The sequence below is a fragment of the Heterodontus francisci genome, chromosome 22 (assembly GCF_036365525.1).
Source record: "Heterodontus francisci isolate sHetFra1 chromosome 22, sHetFra1.hap1, whole genome shotgun sequence".
Classification (NCBI taxonomy): domain Eukaryota; kingdom Metazoa; phylum Chordata; class Chondrichthyes; order Heterodontiformes; family Heterodontidae; genus Heterodontus; species Heterodontus francisci.
The window spans coordinates 67,377,469-67,398,662 of NC_090392.1; the positions used below are offsets into that span (position 1 = coordinate 67,377,469).

At 43.7% G+C, this 21,194-nt stretch overlaps 1 protein-coding gene across 2 annotated transcripts in view; it reads right to left on the reverse strand.

Annotated features, from left to right (window-relative positions):
- Window positions 1–18,615, reverse strand: part of snx19b (sorting nexin 19b) — a 188,514-nt gene extending 169,899 nt beyond the window's left edge. Inside the window, exons 1-6 of one of the 2 annotated variants that reach the window (XM_068053945.1) lie at window positions 16,775–18,613; window positions 12,670–12,808; window positions 10,553–10,653; window positions 8,481–8,597; window positions 7,913–8,043; window positions 7,303–7,396 (exon numbers count right to left, since the gene is read on the reverse strand). In XM_068053945.1, the coding sequence (XP_067910046.1) occupies window positions 7,303–7,396; window positions 7,913–8,043; window positions 8,481–8,597; window positions 10,553–10,653; window positions 12,670–12,808; window positions 16,775–18,445 (2,253 nt within the window). In that variant the 5' untranslated portion in view covers window positions 18,446–18,613. Of the gene's footprint in view, window positions 1–7,302; window positions 7,397–7,912; window positions 8,044–8,480; window positions 8,598–10,552; window positions 10,654–12,669; window positions 12,809–16,774 lie in introns of both variants that reach the window. The other variant, XM_068053944.1, reaches the window with a different exon arrangement.
- Window positions 18,616–21,194: the final 2,579 nt, after the last annotated feature.

The following is a 21,194-nucleotide window of genomic DNA, read 5'->3' on the forward strand; positions in this document are numbered from 1 at the left end:
AATTGTTAATACATACACGTATGTGAGGCAGACAGAGGAACCTAAGAAATGGAATTTGAGAGAGGTAGGACAGACAAACAGAAAGATAGGGAGACAAGAAGATAACAGGAGTGTGGAAAAAGTGAAAAATATATATTTCCATTGTTTTGTCTGTTTTTATGTATTTAATCAAGATCCCTTTAAAAGTAATGCTTTAATTTGGGAGTACCAAGTGCTAAGTGATTGTTCCCCTTATCTGTTACTATTTAGACAGTAATGTGCCAATAAAGATCTCCTGCCAAAAACTAATGACAGTCCTCAGTGTTAGTATCTCTTTATATCAGATTGCCAAGCACGGAGGCCAAAATGTAACATAAACAAGTTCTATAATAAATTGTCATCCGACCTCTTTGGCAATTTATCAAAATTTGGTTAATGAATCATTTGTTGCCTTTCTGCATTTAGATGCAGACTATTCCAGAAGGTAAGGTTCTGACATAATGCGAATAATATGCTGACAATGTCATTAGTGCAAAACATTATGATGTTAATCTGCCTTTGCAGAAATGGATTAATGTAAGTTTTTGTACAATTTTATTTTAGTGGTCCCATAACTACTTTTCCACAATTACATTTAGTACCATCTGGTTAGAATTAATATATTTGGTTTTAACATCACAATTTACCAATTGCTGGGACTTTCAAGCGAAAGGGAGAAAAGTAAAGTCTGAACAAGTACAAAGTTGGAAAATGACTGACACTTCATGACAGCATCTTGTAATGCAACCGATATCAATCTCAGGAGAATCAATGAAGACACAAACCAATTAAGCCTGTAGCTATGGACCTCCTCAGCTCAGTGCTACTCTGGCGTCTTCCTGACTTGAAATGTTGAGTCTCTACGGGGCTGAATAGCACTGAATTAAACTGAGACTTCTTGTAACACATGGGAAAATATTTTGGAAATTTTTTGGGGCAGTAATCTTATGACTTGGGGATGCAGAAACAGAAATAAAGAGAATTTGACATTGAAAGTACTTCTCGTACAGTAATATTTTCTTCTTGGTGTCAGTTTGGCTCAGTATCTCCACTCTTGCCTCTGAGCCAAACAATTGGAGATTCAAGCCCTCCTCCCAAACATGTGTATATAATCTAGGCTGACACTTTAAAGCAGCACTGAGGGAGTTCTGAATTATCAATGTTACTATTTTTTGGATGAGATGTCTTGTCTGCTTCTTCAGGCAGACTTAAAAGATGCTATGCCACCATTTGAGGAAGAACAGGATATTCTCCGTGTCCTGGCCAACATTCATCCTTCAACACCACCGAAACAGATTAACTGTTTGCGGGACCTTGCTGTGTGCACTTTGCCTGGCACATTTGCCTACATAACAAGTTATCGGGGTTCAAAGGGTTAGATTACAAGGAGAGATTACATAAACTAGGCTTGCATTACCTGGAATATAGAAGGTTAAGGGTTAATTGAGGTTTTTAGGATTTTGTTTGTTGTACAGTAGTGTAGACTGGAGCATAAAATGAAAAAGAGACATCAATACATTAAGTGAGCGTGTGAAAACTATGGCAGATGGATTTCAAGACAGGTGAGAGGTCATCCACTTCGGACCAATGAAGGATAGAGACGAGTAGTATTTAAACAGTGAAAAGCTAGGAACAGTGGAGATTTAGGGGCTCAATCAATAAAATGTAGTAGGTACAAAAAAAGCAAAAGCGCTAATGGAATGTTAGCCTTATAACTAGAGGACTGGAATACAAAAGGGATGAAGTTTTGCTAAAGCTATACAAAACCCTGGTTAGACAATGTTTGGAGTACTGTGTACAGCTCAGGGTGCTGCAAGGATATATAGATCTTGGAAGGGTTGCAGCACAGATTCACTGGAACATTATCAGAAGAGATTACATAAACTAGGATCGTAAACCTAGATAATCCAAAACCCTGTTGCCCGTATCCTAACTCACACCAAGTCCCGTTCACCCATCACCCCTGTGCTTGCTGATCCACATTGGCTCCCGGTCAAGCAACGCATCAATTTTAAAATTCTCATCCATGTTTCAAATCCCTTCATGGTCTTGCCACTCCCTATCTCTGTAATCTCCTCCAGCTCAACAACCCTCTAACTCTGGCCTCTTCAGCATCCCTGATATTAATTACTCCACCATTGGTAGCCGTGCCTTCAGCTGCAAAGGACAACTCTTTGACCAAGCTTTTGATTACGTGACCTAATATCTCCTTTTGTGACTCGATCAAATTTTGTTTGATACCACTCCTGCGACATGTCTTGGGAAGTTTTACTACATTAAAGGTGCTATATAAATACAAGTTGTTGTTGAATTCCCTGGAATATAGAATGCTAAGGGGTGATTTAATTGAGGTTTTTAGGATTTTGAAAGGAATTAATAGGGTTGAAAGAGATACTTTTTTTCACTGGTGGGGAATCTAGGACAAGGGGACATAACCTTAAATTCAAAGCCAAGTCATTCAGGAGAGGAGTTTGGAAACACTTCTTAATGTAAAAGGGTGGTAGAAGAGTGGAACTCTCCCCCACAAAATGAACAGTAGATGCTAGCTCAATTTATCACTTTAAATCTGTGATCAACAGATCTTTGCTACACAAGGGTATAAAAGGATATGGAGTTGAGTCAGGTGGATGGAGTTAAGAGAAAGATCAACCACAATCTCACTGAATTGCTTAATGGCCTATTCCTGTTCTTTCAGAAGTATTTCATTGGCTATGAAGGATTTTGCTTCCTGAGAACATAAGATGTACTATATAAATGCACATATTTTTTTCTTCTTTCTTCCTAAATTTATGCTGACATGATGCAGAGGTGTAGTATTCATAACAAGCTCAAACACCCCAATCCGCAAAGCACAGCTTTTTGGCTCACAGAATTTGCCTTTTCAAAGAAATAACATTACTTTTTCTACAAGTCCACTTCCCTTACCCCGCTCCAAAATTGGCTACATCTGTCCACCTGCTCTTATTCCTCAATTAGGTAAAGCTACTATTGAGCAGGTTTAGAGTAAGAACAAGGAAACAAATTTAATCAAATAGGAATAGGGGTGGATTTCGGAGCTGTATTCCACTGGGACAGAAGTACTATTCATTCACAGAATGTGAGTGTCGCTGACAAGGCCAGCATTTATTGTCCCTCAGAAGAGAAACCTAACCCACCTAACACCAAGTACAAAGTAACCGCTCAGATTGAAGATAAAAACAGATTTCTAAATGTATTAAAAACTTAATTTGGAAGTTAAACACTAAGAACACTTCAGCTGCTTTGTGAGGTTGTGATGTTGCTGCAAACATTTCCAACTTAGAACACTTAGAATGGCTTCATAAATAATTTAAAGAGAAACATACAGTAACTCAATGTGTTTTAATGAGTGGTACAATACACTAAAAGTATATTTCTTTGAAACAAACATTTTATATTAATGGAGAAAAGTAAAACAAAGTACATTTATATTATGGATCAAGTGCTGAGGTTCAAACTGCAAGAGGGTAATGTACAAAGTTATTTCAAGATTTAACATTTGCAGAATTTATTCAGCAGGATATTGGAAGTTCCTTACCAATACTTTACTCCGTTATTTCCCACAATAACCACAGGCATGACTCTCACTTGAGAGTCATACACATAAGAAAACATGAAACTGAGAAATGCAATTCAGACCATCAAGCCTATTCTTTCCACAAGCAATGCATTCCACGATCACAGACTCTATACAATCTACATAATCTCCTGAGGAAAGTTTCTTCAAACTTCCTCCATTCCACCTATCACACACTCAAGATCAAGCAAACTTCCAGGCCTACCTAATCCGACAATTTATACAACCTCCACGAGTTGTCTTCATTATCTGGCATTTCCAGCTCAGGGAACATTACTTACCAGAGTGTCTGATAATCTGCATCGCTATACATACCATGGGTTATATGACGCTCAAACCCATTCCTAACCAGATTTTTTACTAAAAGGCATTGACTTAACACAGCACTAGCTGCATTATTTGAGAATTAATTCTATATCTCAAATCTTACTGGACTTCTGTTAATTTTACACTTGTGGCTTCTGGCTCTCTGCTCACAGTCCAAGCACAAGAAGTTCTTTGCAACTACATCATCCATTTATCTCAACATTTTCAAATATTAGATGATGCTTCTTTCTCAATCTTCTTTCTGAGGAAAACTACTTTAGCTCGAGGTGTCTCTCATAGAGTCACAGAGAGATACAGAACCGAAACAGGACCTTCGGCCTACCGAGTCCGGGCCGACCATCAACCACCCATTTATACTCTTCTTCTTCTTCTTTGGCCTGCTTGTCTCGAGAGACAATGGGTAAGCACCTGGAGGTGGTCAGTGGTTTGTGAAGCAGCGCCTGGAGTGGCTTTAAAGGCCAATTCTAGAGTGACAGACTCTTCCACAGGTGCTGCAGATAAAATTGGTTGTTGGGGCCATTACACAGTTGGCTCTCCCCTTGCGCTTCTGTCTTTTTTCCTGCTAAGTCTCTTCGACTCGCCACACTTTAGCCCCGCCTTTATGGCTGCCCGCCAGCTCTGGCGATCACTGGCAACTGACTCCCACAACTTGTGATCAATGTCACAGGACTTCATGTCGCATTTGTAGATGTCTTTAAAACGGAGACATGGACGGCCGGTGGGTCTGATACCAGTGACGAGCTCGCTGTACAATGTGTCCTTGGGGATCCTGCTCTGCCATCTTCAACAAAGAAAAGTACAACACAGTAACAGGCCATTCGGCCAAGCGGCTCACATGGCCAAGCCATCTCAAGCGCCGCTGGCTCAGTAGGGTGCATATGCTGGGGATGTTGACCGCCTCGAGGACTTCTGAATTGGAGATATGGTCCTGCCACCTGATGCCAAGGATTCTCCGGAGGCAGCGAAGATGGAATGAATTGAGACGTCGCTCTTGGCTGACATACGTTGTCCAGGCCTCGCTGCCATAGAGCAAGGTACTGAGGACACAGGCTTGATACACTCAGACTTTTGTGTTCCGTGTCAGTGTGCCATTTTCCCACACTCTCTTGGCCAGTCTGGACATAGCAGTGGAAGCCTTTCCTATGCGCTTGATGATTTCTGCATCGAGAGACAGGTTACTGGTGATAGTTGAGCCTAGGTAAGTGAACTCTTGAATCACTTCCAGAGCATGGTCGCCGATATTGATGGATGGAGCATTTCTGATGTCCTGTCCCATGATGCTCGTTTACATGAGGCTGACGGTTCGGCCAAATTCGTTGCAGGCAGCCGCAATCCTGTCGATGAGTCTCTGCAGACACTCTTCAGTGTGAGATGTTAATGCAGCATCATCAGCAAAGAGGAGTTCCCTAATGAGGACTTTCCGTACTTTGGTCTTCGCTCTTAGACGGGCAACGTTGAACAACCTGCCACCTGATTTTGTGTGGAGGAAAATTCCTTCTTCTGAAGACTTGAACGCATGTGAGAGAAGCAGGCTGAAGAAGATCCCAAACAGTATAGGTGCGAGAACACAGCCCTGTTTCACGCCGCTCAGGATAGGAAAGGGGTCTGATGAGGCGTCGCTATGCTGAATTGTGCCTTTCATATTGTCATGGAATGAGGTGATGATATTTAGTAGCTTTGGTGGACATCCAATCTTTGCTAGTAGTCTGAAGAGACCATGTCTGCTGACGAGGTCAAAGGCTTTGGTGAGATCTATGAAAGCAACATAAAGCGGCATCTGTTGTACGTGGCATTTCTCCTGTAGCTGGCGAAGGGAGAACAGCATGTCAACGGTCGATCTCTCTACACGAAAGCCACACTGTGCCTCAGGGTAGACCCGCTCGGCCAGCTTCTGGAGCCTGTTTAGAGCGACTCGAGCAAAGACTTTCCCCACTACGCTGAGCAGGGAGATTCCACGGTAGTTGTTGCAGTCACCGCGGTCACCTTTGTATTTAAAGAGGGTGATGATATTTGCATCGCGCATGTCCTGTGGTACTGCTCCTTCGTCCCAGCACAGGCAAAGCAGTTCGTAAACTGCTGAAAGTATAGCAGGCTTGGCACTCTCGATTATTTCAGGGGTAATGCTGTCCTTCCCAGGGGCTTTTCCGCTGGCTAGAGAATCAACGGCATCACTGAGTTCCGATTTTGTTGGCTGTACGTCCAACTCATCCATGACTGGCAGAGACTGGGCTGCATTGAGGGCGGTCTCAGTGACAACCACCCATTTATACTAATCCTATACTAATCCCATATTCCCTCTCACATCCCCACCTTCCCTCAATTCTCCTACCCACATTAGGGGCAATTTTTTTTTGCAATGGCCAATTTACCTATCAACCCGCAAGTCTTTGGCATGTGGGAGGAAACCCACGTGGTCACAGGGAGAACTTGCAAACTCCGCACAGGCAGTACCCAGAACCGAACCCGGGTCGCTGGAGCTGTGAAGCTGCGGTACTAACCACTGCGCCACTATGCCACCCTCCTGTGAGCTTAGTGCCCAAATCCTTAAATAAGTACAATTTTACATTAGACAGACTTTAAAATGCCAATTCAAGAATTTAAGTGTTGTATAAAGCTCTGAAACAGCAAATTCATGTCAACACTCTGATATATGCAACATTTTTACCAATTCACAATTTTTCTCTTTACATGGGTGTCATTGCTTTGGATATGTGAGAATGGAAAACAAAAAAAGCAACTTTCTTCGATCCAAACCTTCCATCCCTCCAAATTTTTATGAGATGAAAGCTGTCTTAAGGATCACTGGTGTGGAAAGACCACTTGCCTATGTTGCCGATCTGAGGACAGTTGTAACAAATTATGGAACATAAGGTACCAATTATCCATGAAGGCCACCTAACATTAACTGTAGGTAGCTTTTAGTATCATTTTCAACATTTCTAATTCTGCGACTCAATGGATCCGGAAACAATGAAAAGAAAGAGCAAAACAAAAATTCATTCCAGCATTGTGACACAAGAGAGATGCGATTATTCCATCAGCTCAATACTTGACAGGCAACTAGGCAGACAATACTAGTGCCTTTTGTCAAAATAAGGGCAACAGACTTTTTGGCAATAGCACAAACTCCACATAACAGCCTTACACCTGCCAATGGAAAACTAAAACAAAGAAGCACATTCTATAATTTATAGATATATTCAGAATCCTAGTGAGCCACACAATTAGGAATTGGAACGGATACAGAAAAAGATTTGATTTTAAAACTTATTCATCTCAAGTGGACTGTAAGCGGACACAGCAAACAACTTGCATGCTTCTACTCTTAGCATGGAAATAAAAGAAGAAAACTGGTGACTTACACTGTTCTCATTGTAGCAGTACGTGACTTTTGCTTGAATGTCACCAACATTTAGTGCTGGAGCAATCTTACTGGAGGTAAACCTCAGACGAGATCTGAAAAAATAAATTAAAGTTGACAATACTTTGTGTGCTAACAAAGTATCAATTTCTATATTTATCATATATAATACCCTCTTTTACAACAACATCACGTAACATCTCCAAAATAATTCACAAAATTCAATTTAAATCTCCTTTGCTACTGACCCTAGCTCATTCAAAATCTTTCAGTGTGGTCCCCTCTTGTGAGATATAAACTATACCTCAATAATCTACACATTTACTTTGCATTTGATAGTATTTTCCTTAAATGTGCTTGGTAAAAACAGGACTTCAGACAGGGGTTGAAACAAGTTTAGCCACTCATTGCGAAGGGTTCATTTATTTATTTTTCAAATGACCACATGGAAAAGTACCATGGCACCTGTGAAACTGTACACCATTGGTAATAACCCCTTCAGGAAAGGAGAAAACACTGGGGGATAAATGAGAAGTACAGCTGTATGGGAGAAACAGAAGACTTCAAAGACAAACAAACAACAATTACATTGTGTTTTTATTGATACCTACTTGGTCACTTTCTTTCCATCCCCTTGAGATTTTCCATCTACCTCGCAATCTCCCACATCCTCAGTAGGACTCTGGGGTTCTATTCGGGGGAATGCTGTCTTCAGTGTGTCCACAATCGCACTGACAACAATCTGCAGGAGAAGCAGCCCATGCTAAGACAAATTTCCTTGTAGCTGTTGCAACCAACCCCATTAAAACCCTTCACCAGCATAAATTTCTTGCGTGTTTGGACAAAATATCCCAGGTATAGCCCCAAATACAAGCATCACCTATTCCTTTAGTAGACCCTTGTAATGCTGGTTTCTTTGAATGTCATCAAATGCTTCAAAATATTAAGAAAAATTAGAAAGCAATTTTGTTGGGGATCCACTTTGGCTCAAACTTCACATCTACCATTCAAAAACAGTTCTAATGTACCCCAACATCAGCAAACGCAGCCTGAGAACTGAATATCTCTAACAAGAAAATATGCAGCTATCACTATGCAGTATTAAACAGACAGCAGCTCTTGAAGAAAAGCTGTTTAATAAAAACTTTCCCAAAATTATTCAAACATTCACAAAGTTACCTTGTCAATCCTGGAGACAAATGATTTCTTCACAAAAGCAATTCTGGCGTCCGTGTTTAGAGCCAGAAACTCCTGCATTTCTTCAGAATACGCACTTTCAGGAATGGCACACAGTTGCTGCATAAGAAGGAGAGAAGATTATTTCCTTATCTGCTCCACATTGAAGACAGGGCAGAAATAAAATAATAATAACTCAAGTTAACAAACAGAATGAGCAGATTTGGTCTTTTCATTCACTTTCAGCTCCTTGGCTGTATGTATACAGAAGTAAATTCTGGTAAACCATTTGACTATACCTTGAGGTTGTAATAAATTAAATAAAGGCTTAAGAGAGATCATTATCTTATTGACAAGAGATCGACTTAAACTTTTCAAAACATATCATCTATCTATGTATAATACAAATGATGCAGGCACTGCCAGTGATATATTTGTATACCATTTCCGAAATATATCCCTCGGCAGACAAGAGATGTCCACCAACTGAAAATTTGGTGGCAGACCCGCCTCTGCCTGGCCTGGGGATCCGGACAGCATTTTGCGGTCCACAAGCCTTTAATTGCTCAGAGACGGGACTTCCACCTCAGTGAGGCAGGAAGCCCCGCCTAATGGAGCTGCCGGCCAATCAGCAGGCCAGCAGCTTAGTCCTCGCAGCGCCACCGGGGGTGGTGGCCACTGCTGGGGCGGCAACCCAGCCATTGGAAAGATGATGTAAGGGAGCCCCGGAACAAAGGTAAGTTTTTGGAGCCTCGCTGGGAGTGATCGGTCGGACCCCAGCGAAGCAAGTGTGGCCGATTGGGGGGACGGGGGGCGTGTTGGGTATTGGGGGTGGTTGGTGCAGCGGGGGCGGCACTCCGTCGGGCAAAGGGTGCTGATCAGGGGTCCCCCCCTCCCAAACCAGGCCGTCAGAAAGCACCTGCTTTTGTCAGGTGGCTTCTTTTGGGCCTGGGTCACCCGACCAGCCATGGTAAAATCCCTGTGGCGGTGGGCAGAGGCCCTTAAGTGGCCACTTAAGGGCCGTTTTTCACTGCCACCGCCCTGAATAAAGTGGGAGCGGGTCGGGAAGGGCCCCCCCCCCCACCCCCGAGCCTCCCACCCCATTTTACGCCACGCCCCCCAAACCCCCAGCCACCTTCCCGCTCTTTGGGGGGCTGTAAAATTCCGGCCCATGAGCAACAAAATAGCCAACAAGCAGTGAAATCACAAACTGATTAGGCTGGCCATCATAAAGTACTGCTTGTATTCAGTTTATAAAGTGTCCCATTTTCTAATGCATTAGACAAATTCTATTCTCATGTTGCCACAGTTTATTTTCAGACACTGTTGAACATTGGCTACATGTGGAATTCTTGTGTGAGACTCAAGTAGAAGGTGTTTATCACAAGAGATGCCAGGCCAGGGACAGACAGCTGTTGCATAGGATGCAACATGTAAAGCAATAGGCAAACAGCAGCTTCTTTATGGGGTCCATAGGAAATGGACACAAAGGAGCAGAATTTGGAAAATGCCATTTCAGTGATACTTTAATTGAAACAGAAGGTCAATGGTAATTTTTATTAAAATATGGCAAATATAGGATGACTGCACAGACAGTACATGAGAAATTTTGGGATGTCTCAGTCCAGCTCCTATTGGCAAACATCTGTTATAAAATTGCCCATAATACTGCTCAAACTGACAATCTTAATGAGCGAAGCCACAGTTGACTGATGTTGGAAAAAGCGAACATTAGGAACTGCATTCCTATGATTGGACTTGAATCGCATTATTGAAACTACGTTGGTGAAAATTGACCTGTACCTAACGCTGCCACACCAACTCTGGGTGTACCCAATGTTAACTCCAGGTGCCACAAGTAGATAAATGTTTTTGCTTTGATGAGCACAAGACATCATAAATACCCAAATTTATTTTTCAATAAAGGGGTTGTTAATGCATGGACTGGATATATCCAAGAGAAGGACCGTCTCGGGGCTGAACGAGGCACTGCAAGAATAGGTTAGACTGGTTTAAAATTGGTCACCTATCTCCCATAGGTAAAGAAACAATATCATGTATTACTTTTCTCCTACCTTAAGGAAGGTCTCAAGAAGGCTTTTTCGAGCCTCAACTTTATCACTGTCCATGTTTCCAAATGGCAGGTCAGGAAAGAGCTTCTTTGGTCCTTTCACATCTGGAACCAACAAAAATCTATTAATGAGAATATCAAACAAAATCTGCATTTAAAAAGGGCTGCATTTGCTGACACCACAAACACTAAGTGGCGCAGTACTAGCACACATGCAAATACAGCCTCATTGACTGAAACATCATTGTCTGTGACTTCTCAGGCAGCTGCCAATAATAACGATGGCACTGCTCAATTTGACACTAAAAATTGAACCCAAACACTCATCTCTCAATGGCTGCGACTGCCGTCTCCACACACCTCCCCCAACAGTACCCCACTCCTTCCCACGATCGGCGTTTCTCTTCCCACGATCACCGCCTCAATTGCCTCATTCACTTTCCCGCTCCCTCCCGCAATCGCCACTTCTCTTCCCCACTCCCTCCTGTGCCAACCATCTCACTGCTCCATCACACTGCTCCCGCCTTCTCGCCACTCCGTCTCGCCGTTCTCTCCTGCGCCCATCTGCTCACCATTTCCTCCCCGCCTGGAGAAGCAGCGGGTGATGGGGGTGAGGAGGGAGCGGCGAAGAGTCGGGATCAGCGGAATGGAGCAGCAAGTAGGTGGGCGTGGGACAGGAGAAGAGAAGCGGTGATTGAGGCAGCGATCGTGGGGGGAGTGGGAAGAGAAAGAGGCGATTGAGATGCCAATTTGTTTTGGGGGAGTGGGGGGGGGTGGAGGCGGCGATCACGGCCATCAAGGGGTGAGGCAACACTCGGATGTCATTACATCTGACATCATTACTTTGTGAGACAGCCACACACATGTGCAACCACATACTGGCAAGTTAGCAAATGTTCAGGCACACCGATGTCGTCGATTGCTCTGTGCATGTTCTGCGTTGTCAGGAGACCCTCCATTTAACAAAGGTGCCCTTTCTGCACATGGCAGTTTGAAGGTGATATTTTAGAAATATTGTAGTTGTGTTACCTGAAAAAACTGAAAAGCTCCCAAAGCAAACTCACTGCTTAAGTTTAAATGGGGTTTGACTAGCTGAGAACACAGAAAAATGTGGAAAGTATTAAAATATTCTATAAGTTTTGCTAAAATTCTACCACTCTGACGCAAATATCATTTAAATTCATAGAAAAAATAAGAATACTATTAGAAGAAATATGGAATGCGACTCATGAGAATAAAACTTCTTAATCCATTTATCCACTCAATGGACTATAAGTATAGTCCAAAGTGAAAGGGGAAAAGTTTAGGGGGGTTATGCGTGGAACGTTCTTTACGCAGAGGGTGGTGGGTGCCTGGAACGCGTTGCCAGCGGAGGTGGTAGATGCGGGCACGATGGCGTCTTTTAAGATGTATCTAGACAGATACATGAATGGGCAGGAAGAAAAGAGATACAGAACCTTAGAAAATAGGCGACATGTTTAGAGAGAGGATCTGGATCGGCGCAGGCTTGGAGGGCCGAAGGGCCTGTTCCTGTGCTGTAATTATCTTTGTTCTTTGTTCTATAATTTGGTTATTCAAATGTTAATATGGGTAAAGCAGCATGTCACATATTTTATTAAAATTTAAAGTTTTTAAAAATTATAGAAAATAACTGCATATTTTGAATATGGGCAAATGCACAGAGTTGAAATTATCAACATACATTAATATATAATGTTTTCCATCTGACTGAACAGTTTGCAGGATACATGATAAACATAGCATTTTCAGAAAAGGTTGAGTGAAACAGTTAAAGCACTATAAAATATGGTGGGATATGGACACTACATTAGTGCATTCCACATGTTAAGCTCCCAAATTTAGACAGTGCCGAACAGAGACAAAGTGCTTCCTCAAAGGAAGAGTGAGAAAAACAGTCAACCAGGGATGCTTACATGAATCTCTTGATATGAAAGTGGCAAGAGCAGAAGCAAAGCCAGATGTATGCAGTGCACACATTCGTGCTCGTTTTCATTTCCTCGCCCCACTACTTAGTGCCACAGCCCCTCCGACTTCCTGTTACTCTGGGAGATGAAATGCAACTATGGGTGGGAATTCTTGCTGTAGGTTTGCGTTTCTTACTTTTGAGGAGCTTGCGTAGTTCTGCCTTTTCCTCCAGCCTAGTTTGCAGATTCAAGAATTCACTGTAGCGCCGATTAACAGTGTGGTATGCCACCTGCTGGAGCGTTCCAGGATTCTCCGTGTCCAGTGCAGTTTCATACTGTTAAGAGATAAATGTGCTTGTCACTACAAAGTAAGTGATGTCACTATTGGATATACAACATTCAAACAAACCAACTCAAAACCCACTGCCTTGTCAACATTTAATATATACAAAGTCCAGGCAGACCTATTCCATCTCTGTATTGGATGTACATTATTCTCTGTAAATATTTTTGATGTTTATTTCTTATTCAATGAAATCTGAACCCGACAAATAAGTGGAGAGGTTAATTTGGGGTACTGGAGGAATTTGCTTTGTAGAGCTGAACTGCTTTTTTCTTACCTTTCTTAAAGTTACTTTTGCTCTTTGTTTTGTGCATTATTGCACTTGAAGAACCTTATTTTTATTATGTATTCCATGCTGAATATGCACTGAATCACAAGGGAGTCTCAGCAGCAACACAACATTAAATTAATAGCCTTTCCCTGCTTTTCATTGGGTTAATTTTTAAGCCTGCTAACTCATTGGGGAAATGACAGGGAGGAATTTCTAAGGACCACAGGGAGAAAGCGCATAACCGACATTCACAGCGACAGTCACTAATCCAGCAGAGTTTCGTGACTGGGTCATTTCAACATGTACTTCAGTTCCACTCTCTCAAGCTATGATTCATTAACTTCTGCACATGATTTCATCCTCATTCAAGGTTTAAAGAAAGGTATTCACTAATGTTTTTAAAAGAATTAGAAAGAAAATTTTGAGTCAACTAAAGCTCTTTCTTCATATGTGACTGAGAAGCTTTAAGCATGATCTTAACCACTCAGAAAACTTCAAGAACCATTCAGTGCATATTCAGCATGGAATACATAATAAGGATTCAAAATATTTTTAAAGTATCATCAAGTGGAACACTACATAAAACAAGGAGCAAAATGACCACAGATGCCCCAAAGCTCATACAGACAATAAAGTATTTCTGAAGTATAGGGGGGAATTTTATGCTCTCCCCCGCGGTGGGTTTAGAGGAGGGACAGCATGTAATCGGGTGGGATGGTGGCGGGGGGACGTAATTAAGTCCAGGGCGGGAAGTAGAGTATGGTTACCCGACCCGATGACATGTGTTGGGTTCGGGTCTGACATTCGGACTCGGGTCGGGTCAGACAGAGTGCTGCCTTTTGGTCAGGGAGGGAAAAGCTTCAAAATTTGAACAACCAGGACGTCAAGGCAGGAACCATGCATCCAGACTCCGCACTAGTCTGCAGTGACAGATTCCATCCAAGGTAGAGCACAACCTCTTTGATATCATCAACTTCATTCCGGTAGTCGGGTGGGGTCGGTCGGGGAAAAAAAAGTCAAAGGACTCGGGCCGAGTCGGGTTCTGATTGGATGTGGTTCTGTCAGGCTCAGGACAGGTCTCAATTGTATACCCGAGCAGGCCTTTAGTTATGAACGGCCTTCCCACCCCGCTGTCAATTGGGGCCCTTAAGTGGGCAATTAATGCCCGATTAAGACCCTCATCCCGCTGCTATAATTAGCCCAGCAGCGGGCAGCCATGTCGCCGCACGGGATGCAGGGCAAGAAAAATCGTGTGGGTTGCTTGCCGGTACAGGGAGGGGGTCCCTCGTTAAAAGACATTGAGTGCCACCCCCCTGCCCTTGCTGTCGACCCCACCTATACACCCCTCTCGCAACCGCCCCCCCCCCATCCCACTAGACCCCTCCCGCCCTGACCCACCTGTGGCCTGGGCCCAGCACCGCTCCTGGGCCTCGGGTGGGTGCTCCGCGGCAGTTAAAGAGCTGCCAGCTTCTGAGTGGCTGGCAGCTCTCAGAAGGCGGCACTTCCGTCGTCGGGGTCCTTGATCTCACAGAAGACCCGCTGCTGTCCAGTTAAGTGCCTAATTGGCACTTGATCTAGCAGGCCTCCCAGAGAAGGGGTGACGTGGAGCTCTCGCCACTGCTTTTGCCAAAGGTCAAGGCCTCCTCCACCTGGATAAAATCCCAGCCATAGTCACTGCTGTGATATTGGAAAAGCAGCAGCAAATTTGCGCACATCAAGTTCCCACCAACAGCAGTGTGATAATGACCAGTCAATCTGTTTTCGTCATGCTGACTGAAGGATAAATATTGGCCAGGACACCAGGGATAACTCCCAATACACTTCTTTGAAATAGTGGTGGGACCTTTTAGATCCATCTGAGAGGACAGGCAGGGCCTCGGTTTAACAACTCATCTGAAAGACGGCACCTCTGACAGTGCAGCACTGCCTCATTACTGCAAAGGACTGTCATCTTTTTGATTTTTGTGCTCAAGTACTGGACTACGTCTTAAACCCACAACCTTCTGACTCAGAGGTGAGTGAGCTACCAACTGAGCCTCAGCTAAAGTTCAGTGTCCCAACTCTCCAAATATCACATCCAATTGTATCTGGAAAGTTCCCGATTTCTTCCCTCTACTGCCCTGCCCAGCAAATTACTCCAAACAGTTACATGAAGAAATTCTTCTGAAAATCGGTATAAATGTCATAACATAACACATTCTTGGTTTGAGCTCACATTATGGGCAATTTAATTCCATCAACACACCAAGATTCCTCAATAGTTTCATTCCCAAAACAGTCCATCCCATATCAAAAACAAACTCAATGAGATCTCCAACTGCTGAGTTGCTAAAACCAGCATGTGACTAGATCAACAGCAACTTACATTTATATAGCGCATTCAACAGAGGAAATGTCCCAAAGCATGTCACAGGATCATTTTCAAACAAAATTTATCACCGAGCCACATAAGGAGATATTAGGAGAGATGACCAAAAAGATAGGTTTTAAGGAGTGTCGTAAAGAAGGAAAGGGAGGTAGAGAGGTGGCGGTGTTTAATGGGGAAATTCCAGAGCTTTGGGACCAGGCAACTGAAGGCACAGCCACCAATGATGAAGCAATTAAAATCAGGGGTGCACAAGGGGCCAGAACTGAATGAGCACAGAGATCTCGGTGGGCTGCAGAGCTGGAGGAGGTTACAGAGACACACGTGCTCATGCACACACAATGGTAAAATAACACAGGGAAAATAAAACAGCCTTCAATACTCAGGCGAACACCAAACATTGGAACACAGTAACTATCATGGTGTCTTTCTAAAGTCAACACTTTAAATATCACACATTGATATATTTAAAATCCAGTGTCACAAATGCATTAAAGTTTTTAAAAAATTATGTTAAGAATCATAGTTTTCACTTTCTATGCAAATTTTCCTCCCTTCTTTTTATTCCTGCAAGCATTGACTCCTTGATTCCTTGTATTTCTAACATTCCGTAAGCCAAAGACACCCTCTGATACCTTGTGTAAGTGATCATTATTCATATCTTGAGTGAGTGTCAGAAAACCATTCAGCCACCGAGGCTGTCCTCATTAGATGTCCACTTGCATGCACTCCCAGGAAAGGTCACCGTGTCATACAATCTTACAACACAGAAGGCCATTCATCCCATCATGCCTGTGTGGGTTCTTTGCTCTTTCCCTGCTCTTCCCCACAGCCCTGAAAATTTTCCGCTTTTCAAATATATATCTAATTCCTTTTTGAAAGTTACTACTGAATCTGCTTCTACCGCTCTTTCAGGCAGTGCATTCCAGATCATCATAATTCACTGTGCAAAAACATTTTCTCATCTCCCCGTTGGTTCTTTTGCCAATTATATTAAATCTATGCCCTCCGCTTACCGAATCTCCTGAGAGGGAAACAGTTGCTCCTCAATTAGTCGACCAATATCCTTCATAATCCCAAATATAACAATCAGAAACAGGAACACTGAACAATTGCCCCCGTTACAACCCACAGGCACAGAAGTCCAGGCTGAGATGAGCTAACTCAGCAAGAGATTGAACCTATGATGTTCCTGGTCTTTGTAACTAAACCATTCAATGCTTAAACTGACTGAGTCATCACAGGAGTCACAATCGTCCAAACCCCAACAGATGAGTATGATATAGTATAATGACTTGTTTCATCACCCTAAAGTAACTTGCCTTAATAGTATACAGTGTGTAAGGGTGAAATCCCCCTCCTCTGTGTTCTTTTGCTGTGACTGTTCCACTGATTCTCAAATTGTGAATCACCACTGGTGTGTCTGGGCTGCAAATAGGTTCGAAACTGTATGTGGACATATTCACTGAAGAAGGTGAAGATGTATACACAGGTCCTGCAGACACAACATCTAAGGAGTTACAGGTTGAACTATCTGATGGAATAGTCTCCTTTTCCTGAAAAGAGTGCTGTCTGGAAAGAATTCGGATAGTCTCATGAGCGAGAACAGTGGTGGAGGTGGCCAGTTTAGCAAACGTCTCTTCTTTCCCAACATCATCAACATGCTCAAGCACCAGAGAAGCTGGGTTTTGGTCAAACGATGGCACACTAGTATCTGTATCCGAAATTGCGGATTCTCCTACGTTTAGCTCATCGCTGCTTGCATCTTCTACTGTATCAAAAGTATTAGTTAGTTCCATTGGAGTCAGCCTGTCCACAGCCAGCTCTTCAGTTGTTAACAGTGTTAAAGATTCTGTGGAATCCTTTCTCACATCAGAATGGGGAGATTCGGGTTCAAATTCCTCACATGAATAGAAGAGGTTTAGCTTATCTGGTCTTTGGTGATCACAGCTACTGCTGACATTTCCTATAGATTTCTCAACCTTTTCATTTAGTTTACTCACACTTCCATCTATTGATATATCAGTCTCCTCCGTATTGGGTTCCAGACTATCAACCACATCATAGTTGGGAAAATCTTCAGCTTTAGGAGTTGGTATTGTTTCAGCAATTACCTCTTTTTGGGGTTTCAAGAGTAAAGAAGTCGGCACTTTCAGGTGCAAAGGTTGCTGCATCACCTCAGCTGCCTTATTGCTCGATTTTGTAAAAATTTCTATGATGATACCATTTATCCAATCTGGGTCTGCCATCTTACTTATAAGGGGTAAAAGCACATTGCACATGATCAGTTCTCTCACCACAAACCTCCCTGTCCTGGTTTCCAGATTGGGATAGGGTACCAACACATGCAGAAGCAGATCAACAATGCCCCGGGCATAATTCACTTCTGTTGCAGAACTCTGAAGGGCTATATGAGGGTCATTGACTTTGCAGTACGTTTTCCACATAGACTGAATTTCCTCCACTCGGTGGCGGCCAATCCTCTCGCGTGATGTCTTCTTTGCCTTCATGTAAATCTCCAGGTGGCAGCTACATAAAACAAGGATTTTTTGGGCCAGTCCCTTCTTGTCCACACCCTCCATCCTCCTCTTCAGCTCCAAAGCCATGGCATGCATTGCTCTCTGCACCTCATTCTCAAACTCTGGCTCCTTACTGACAGTCCTGTACCAAGAGGTGACAAAGTCCCTGATTATCTTGGTGATAGTGCTCTCAATCTCTTTGGCCAGATGCAGTTCTGAGTCTGCTTGGGGAAGGGTGGGCTCCAGCCTGATAAATCTTTCCAGGTGAACCAGGTTGGTGGGGCTGAGCACCATCTGTGAGCCCAGCCATCCCCCCAGCAACACCAGCAGCACCGAAGCACATAGCAACCAGATATTGAGCAGCAGCTGGAGGAAGAGGCAGGCCAATACCAGGACCCCGAGCCCCAGCCACCTCCTCTGCAGCAGCAGCTCGTTCAGCAGCCGGCCTGAGTCCTCCACACTCCCCGGCTGCATCCCGTTAGCAGCCCACGGCACCGCGACAATTAGCAACCGTTTGCAGCTTTAACCCAGAAACAGAGCAGCGGCCGAGCGTTTGTTTACATCAAAATATCCGGGAAAGATTAAGGTTAAGAACTGTTCAGCTGCAAACCCGAAAACACCGGGTCAGCGCCACCTAGAGCAAAGGAGGACCTCACCTGCAGCGCCACCAACAACGCAGGAGGACCTCGCCTGCAGCGTCACCAACAAAGCAAAAGGACCTCACCTGCAGCGCCACCAACAGCGTAGGAGGACCTCGCCTGCAGCGCCAGCTAGAGCACAGGAGGCCCTCGCCTGCAGCGTCACCTAGAGCACAGGAGGCCCTCGCCTGCAGCGCCACCTAGAGCACAGGAGGCCCTCGCCTGCAGCGCCACCTACAGCATAGGAGACCTTCGCCTGCAGCGACAGCGTTGGAGACCTCGCTTGCAGCGCCACCTACAGCAAAGGAGGCCCTCGCCTGCAGTTACAGCGTCGGAGACCTCGCCTGCAGCGCCGCCTGCAACGCAGGAGGAACTCGCTTGCAGTGACAGCATGGGAGACATCGCCTGCAGCGCCACCTAGAGCACAGGAGGCCCTCGCCTGCAGTGCCACCTGCAGCACAGGAGGACCTCGCCTGCATCGCCACCTGCAGCCTGGGCGGACCTCGCATGCAGCCCCACCTACAGCGCAGGAAGACCAAAATTAGGGTAGTCAGAAATTTATCCAAAATTGCTCATTTCGATTCACTTTAGTTTTTGAATTTAGCTTCCCCCTCCATCCTACTGAATAGAACACTAACTACTCATAGGGCTTAACATCAGTGATATGATGCAGATATTGCCACGAGGTATCGATATAGCAATGTGACTAAATTATCAAACAGTGCACATGCTACACCTGTAACTGGTTCTTTAACAGTTCCAAAACTTGCCTTTCCTGGAAGTCAGAGAGATACACTATTCCACTGAAGTTAAATAGCAACACTTTCATTACAGCAAAGAAACTGGGTATTTGTTCTAAAGTTTCTAGAATACAATGTAGACTATGAGTATTATGATATCTGGATTATGAGTGTTCGCTCTCCCTTGACTGTATATGTGCAATTTTGAATGTGTTTCAAAAGTCATAAGCTGGAGGATTGGGAGGATTTTAGAATCCAGCAAAGGAAGGCCAAGAAATTGATAAAGAGAGAATAGAATATGAATATAAACTAGCAAGGAATATAAATATGGATTTAAAAAGCTTCTATAGGTATGTAAAAAGGAAAAAAAGTAGCAAAGACAAATGTGGGTCCATTACAGGCCGAGACAGGAGAATTTATAATGCGAAATAGAGAAATGGCAGAGAAGCTAAATAATTACTTTGTGTCTGTCTTCACGGAGGAAAATAAAAGAAGTCTTCCTGAAATAATTGAGATCCAAGGGTCCAGTGACAGTAAGGAACTGAAAGAAATTAGGATTAGTAGAAAAAGTAGTATTGGAGAAAGTTGACAAATCCCCGGGACCTAAGGATCTTCACCCTAGAGTGTTGGAAGAGATGGTTACTGAGATAATGGATGCATTGGTGATCATCTTTCAAAATTCTATAAATTCGGCAACGGTGCCTGCAGATTGGAAGATTGCAAATGTAACCCCACTGTTTAAGAAAGGGGGCAGAGAGAAAATGGGGAACTACAGACCTGTTTGCCTGATGTCAGTAGTAGGGAAAATTCTAGAATGGTCTGATTTGGCAGAGTCAACATGGATTTATGAAGGGGAAATCATGTTTGACAAACATGTTAGAGTTTTTTGAGGATGTTACTAGCAGAGTGGATAAGGGGGAACCAGTGGATGTGGTGTAGTTGGACTTTCATAAGGCTTTTGATAAAGTCCCACACAGGAGGTAGGTAAGCAAAATTAAAGCGCATGGCATTGGGGGTAATATACTGGCATAAATTGAGGATTGGGTAACAGGCAGAAAACAGAGAGTAGGAATAAATGGGTCATTCCCAGGTTGGCAGGCTGTGGCCAGTGGGGTGCCGCAAGGATCAGTGCTTGGGCCCCAGCTGTTCACAATCTGTATCAATGATTTGGATGTGGGGACCAAATTGTAATATTTCCAAGTTTGTAGATGACACAAAACTTGGTGCGAAGGTGAGTTGTGAGGAGGATGCAAAGAGGCTTCAAGGGGATTTGGATAAGCTGAGTGAGTGGGCAAGAACATGGCAGATGGCATACAATGCAGATAAGTGTGAGGTTATCCACTTTGGTAGGAACAACGGAGGCACTGAGTATTACTTAAATGGTGAGAGATTGGAAAGTGTTGATGTCCAAAGGGACTTTGGTGTCCTTGTTCATAAGTCACTGAAAGCTGACATGCAGGTGCAGCAAGCAATTAGGAAGGCAAACGGTACATTAGCCTTTATCGCAAGAGGACTTGAGGACAGGAGCAAAGAAGTCTTTATTCAATTGTATAGAGCATTGGTGAGGCCACACCTGGAATATTGTGTGCAGTTCTGGTCCTTTTGCTTGAGGAAGGATATACTTGCCATAGAGGGAGTGCAGCGGAGGTTCCCCAGACTGATTCCTGGGATGGTGGGATTGTCCTACAAGGAGAGATTGAGGAGACTGGGCCTCTATTCTCTGGAATTGAGAAAAATGAGAGGCGATTTCATAGAAACTTACACTATTCTGAAAGGGATAGACAGGGTAGATGCAGAATGGATGTTTCCCCTGGCTGTGGAGTCTAGAACCAGGGGACACAATCT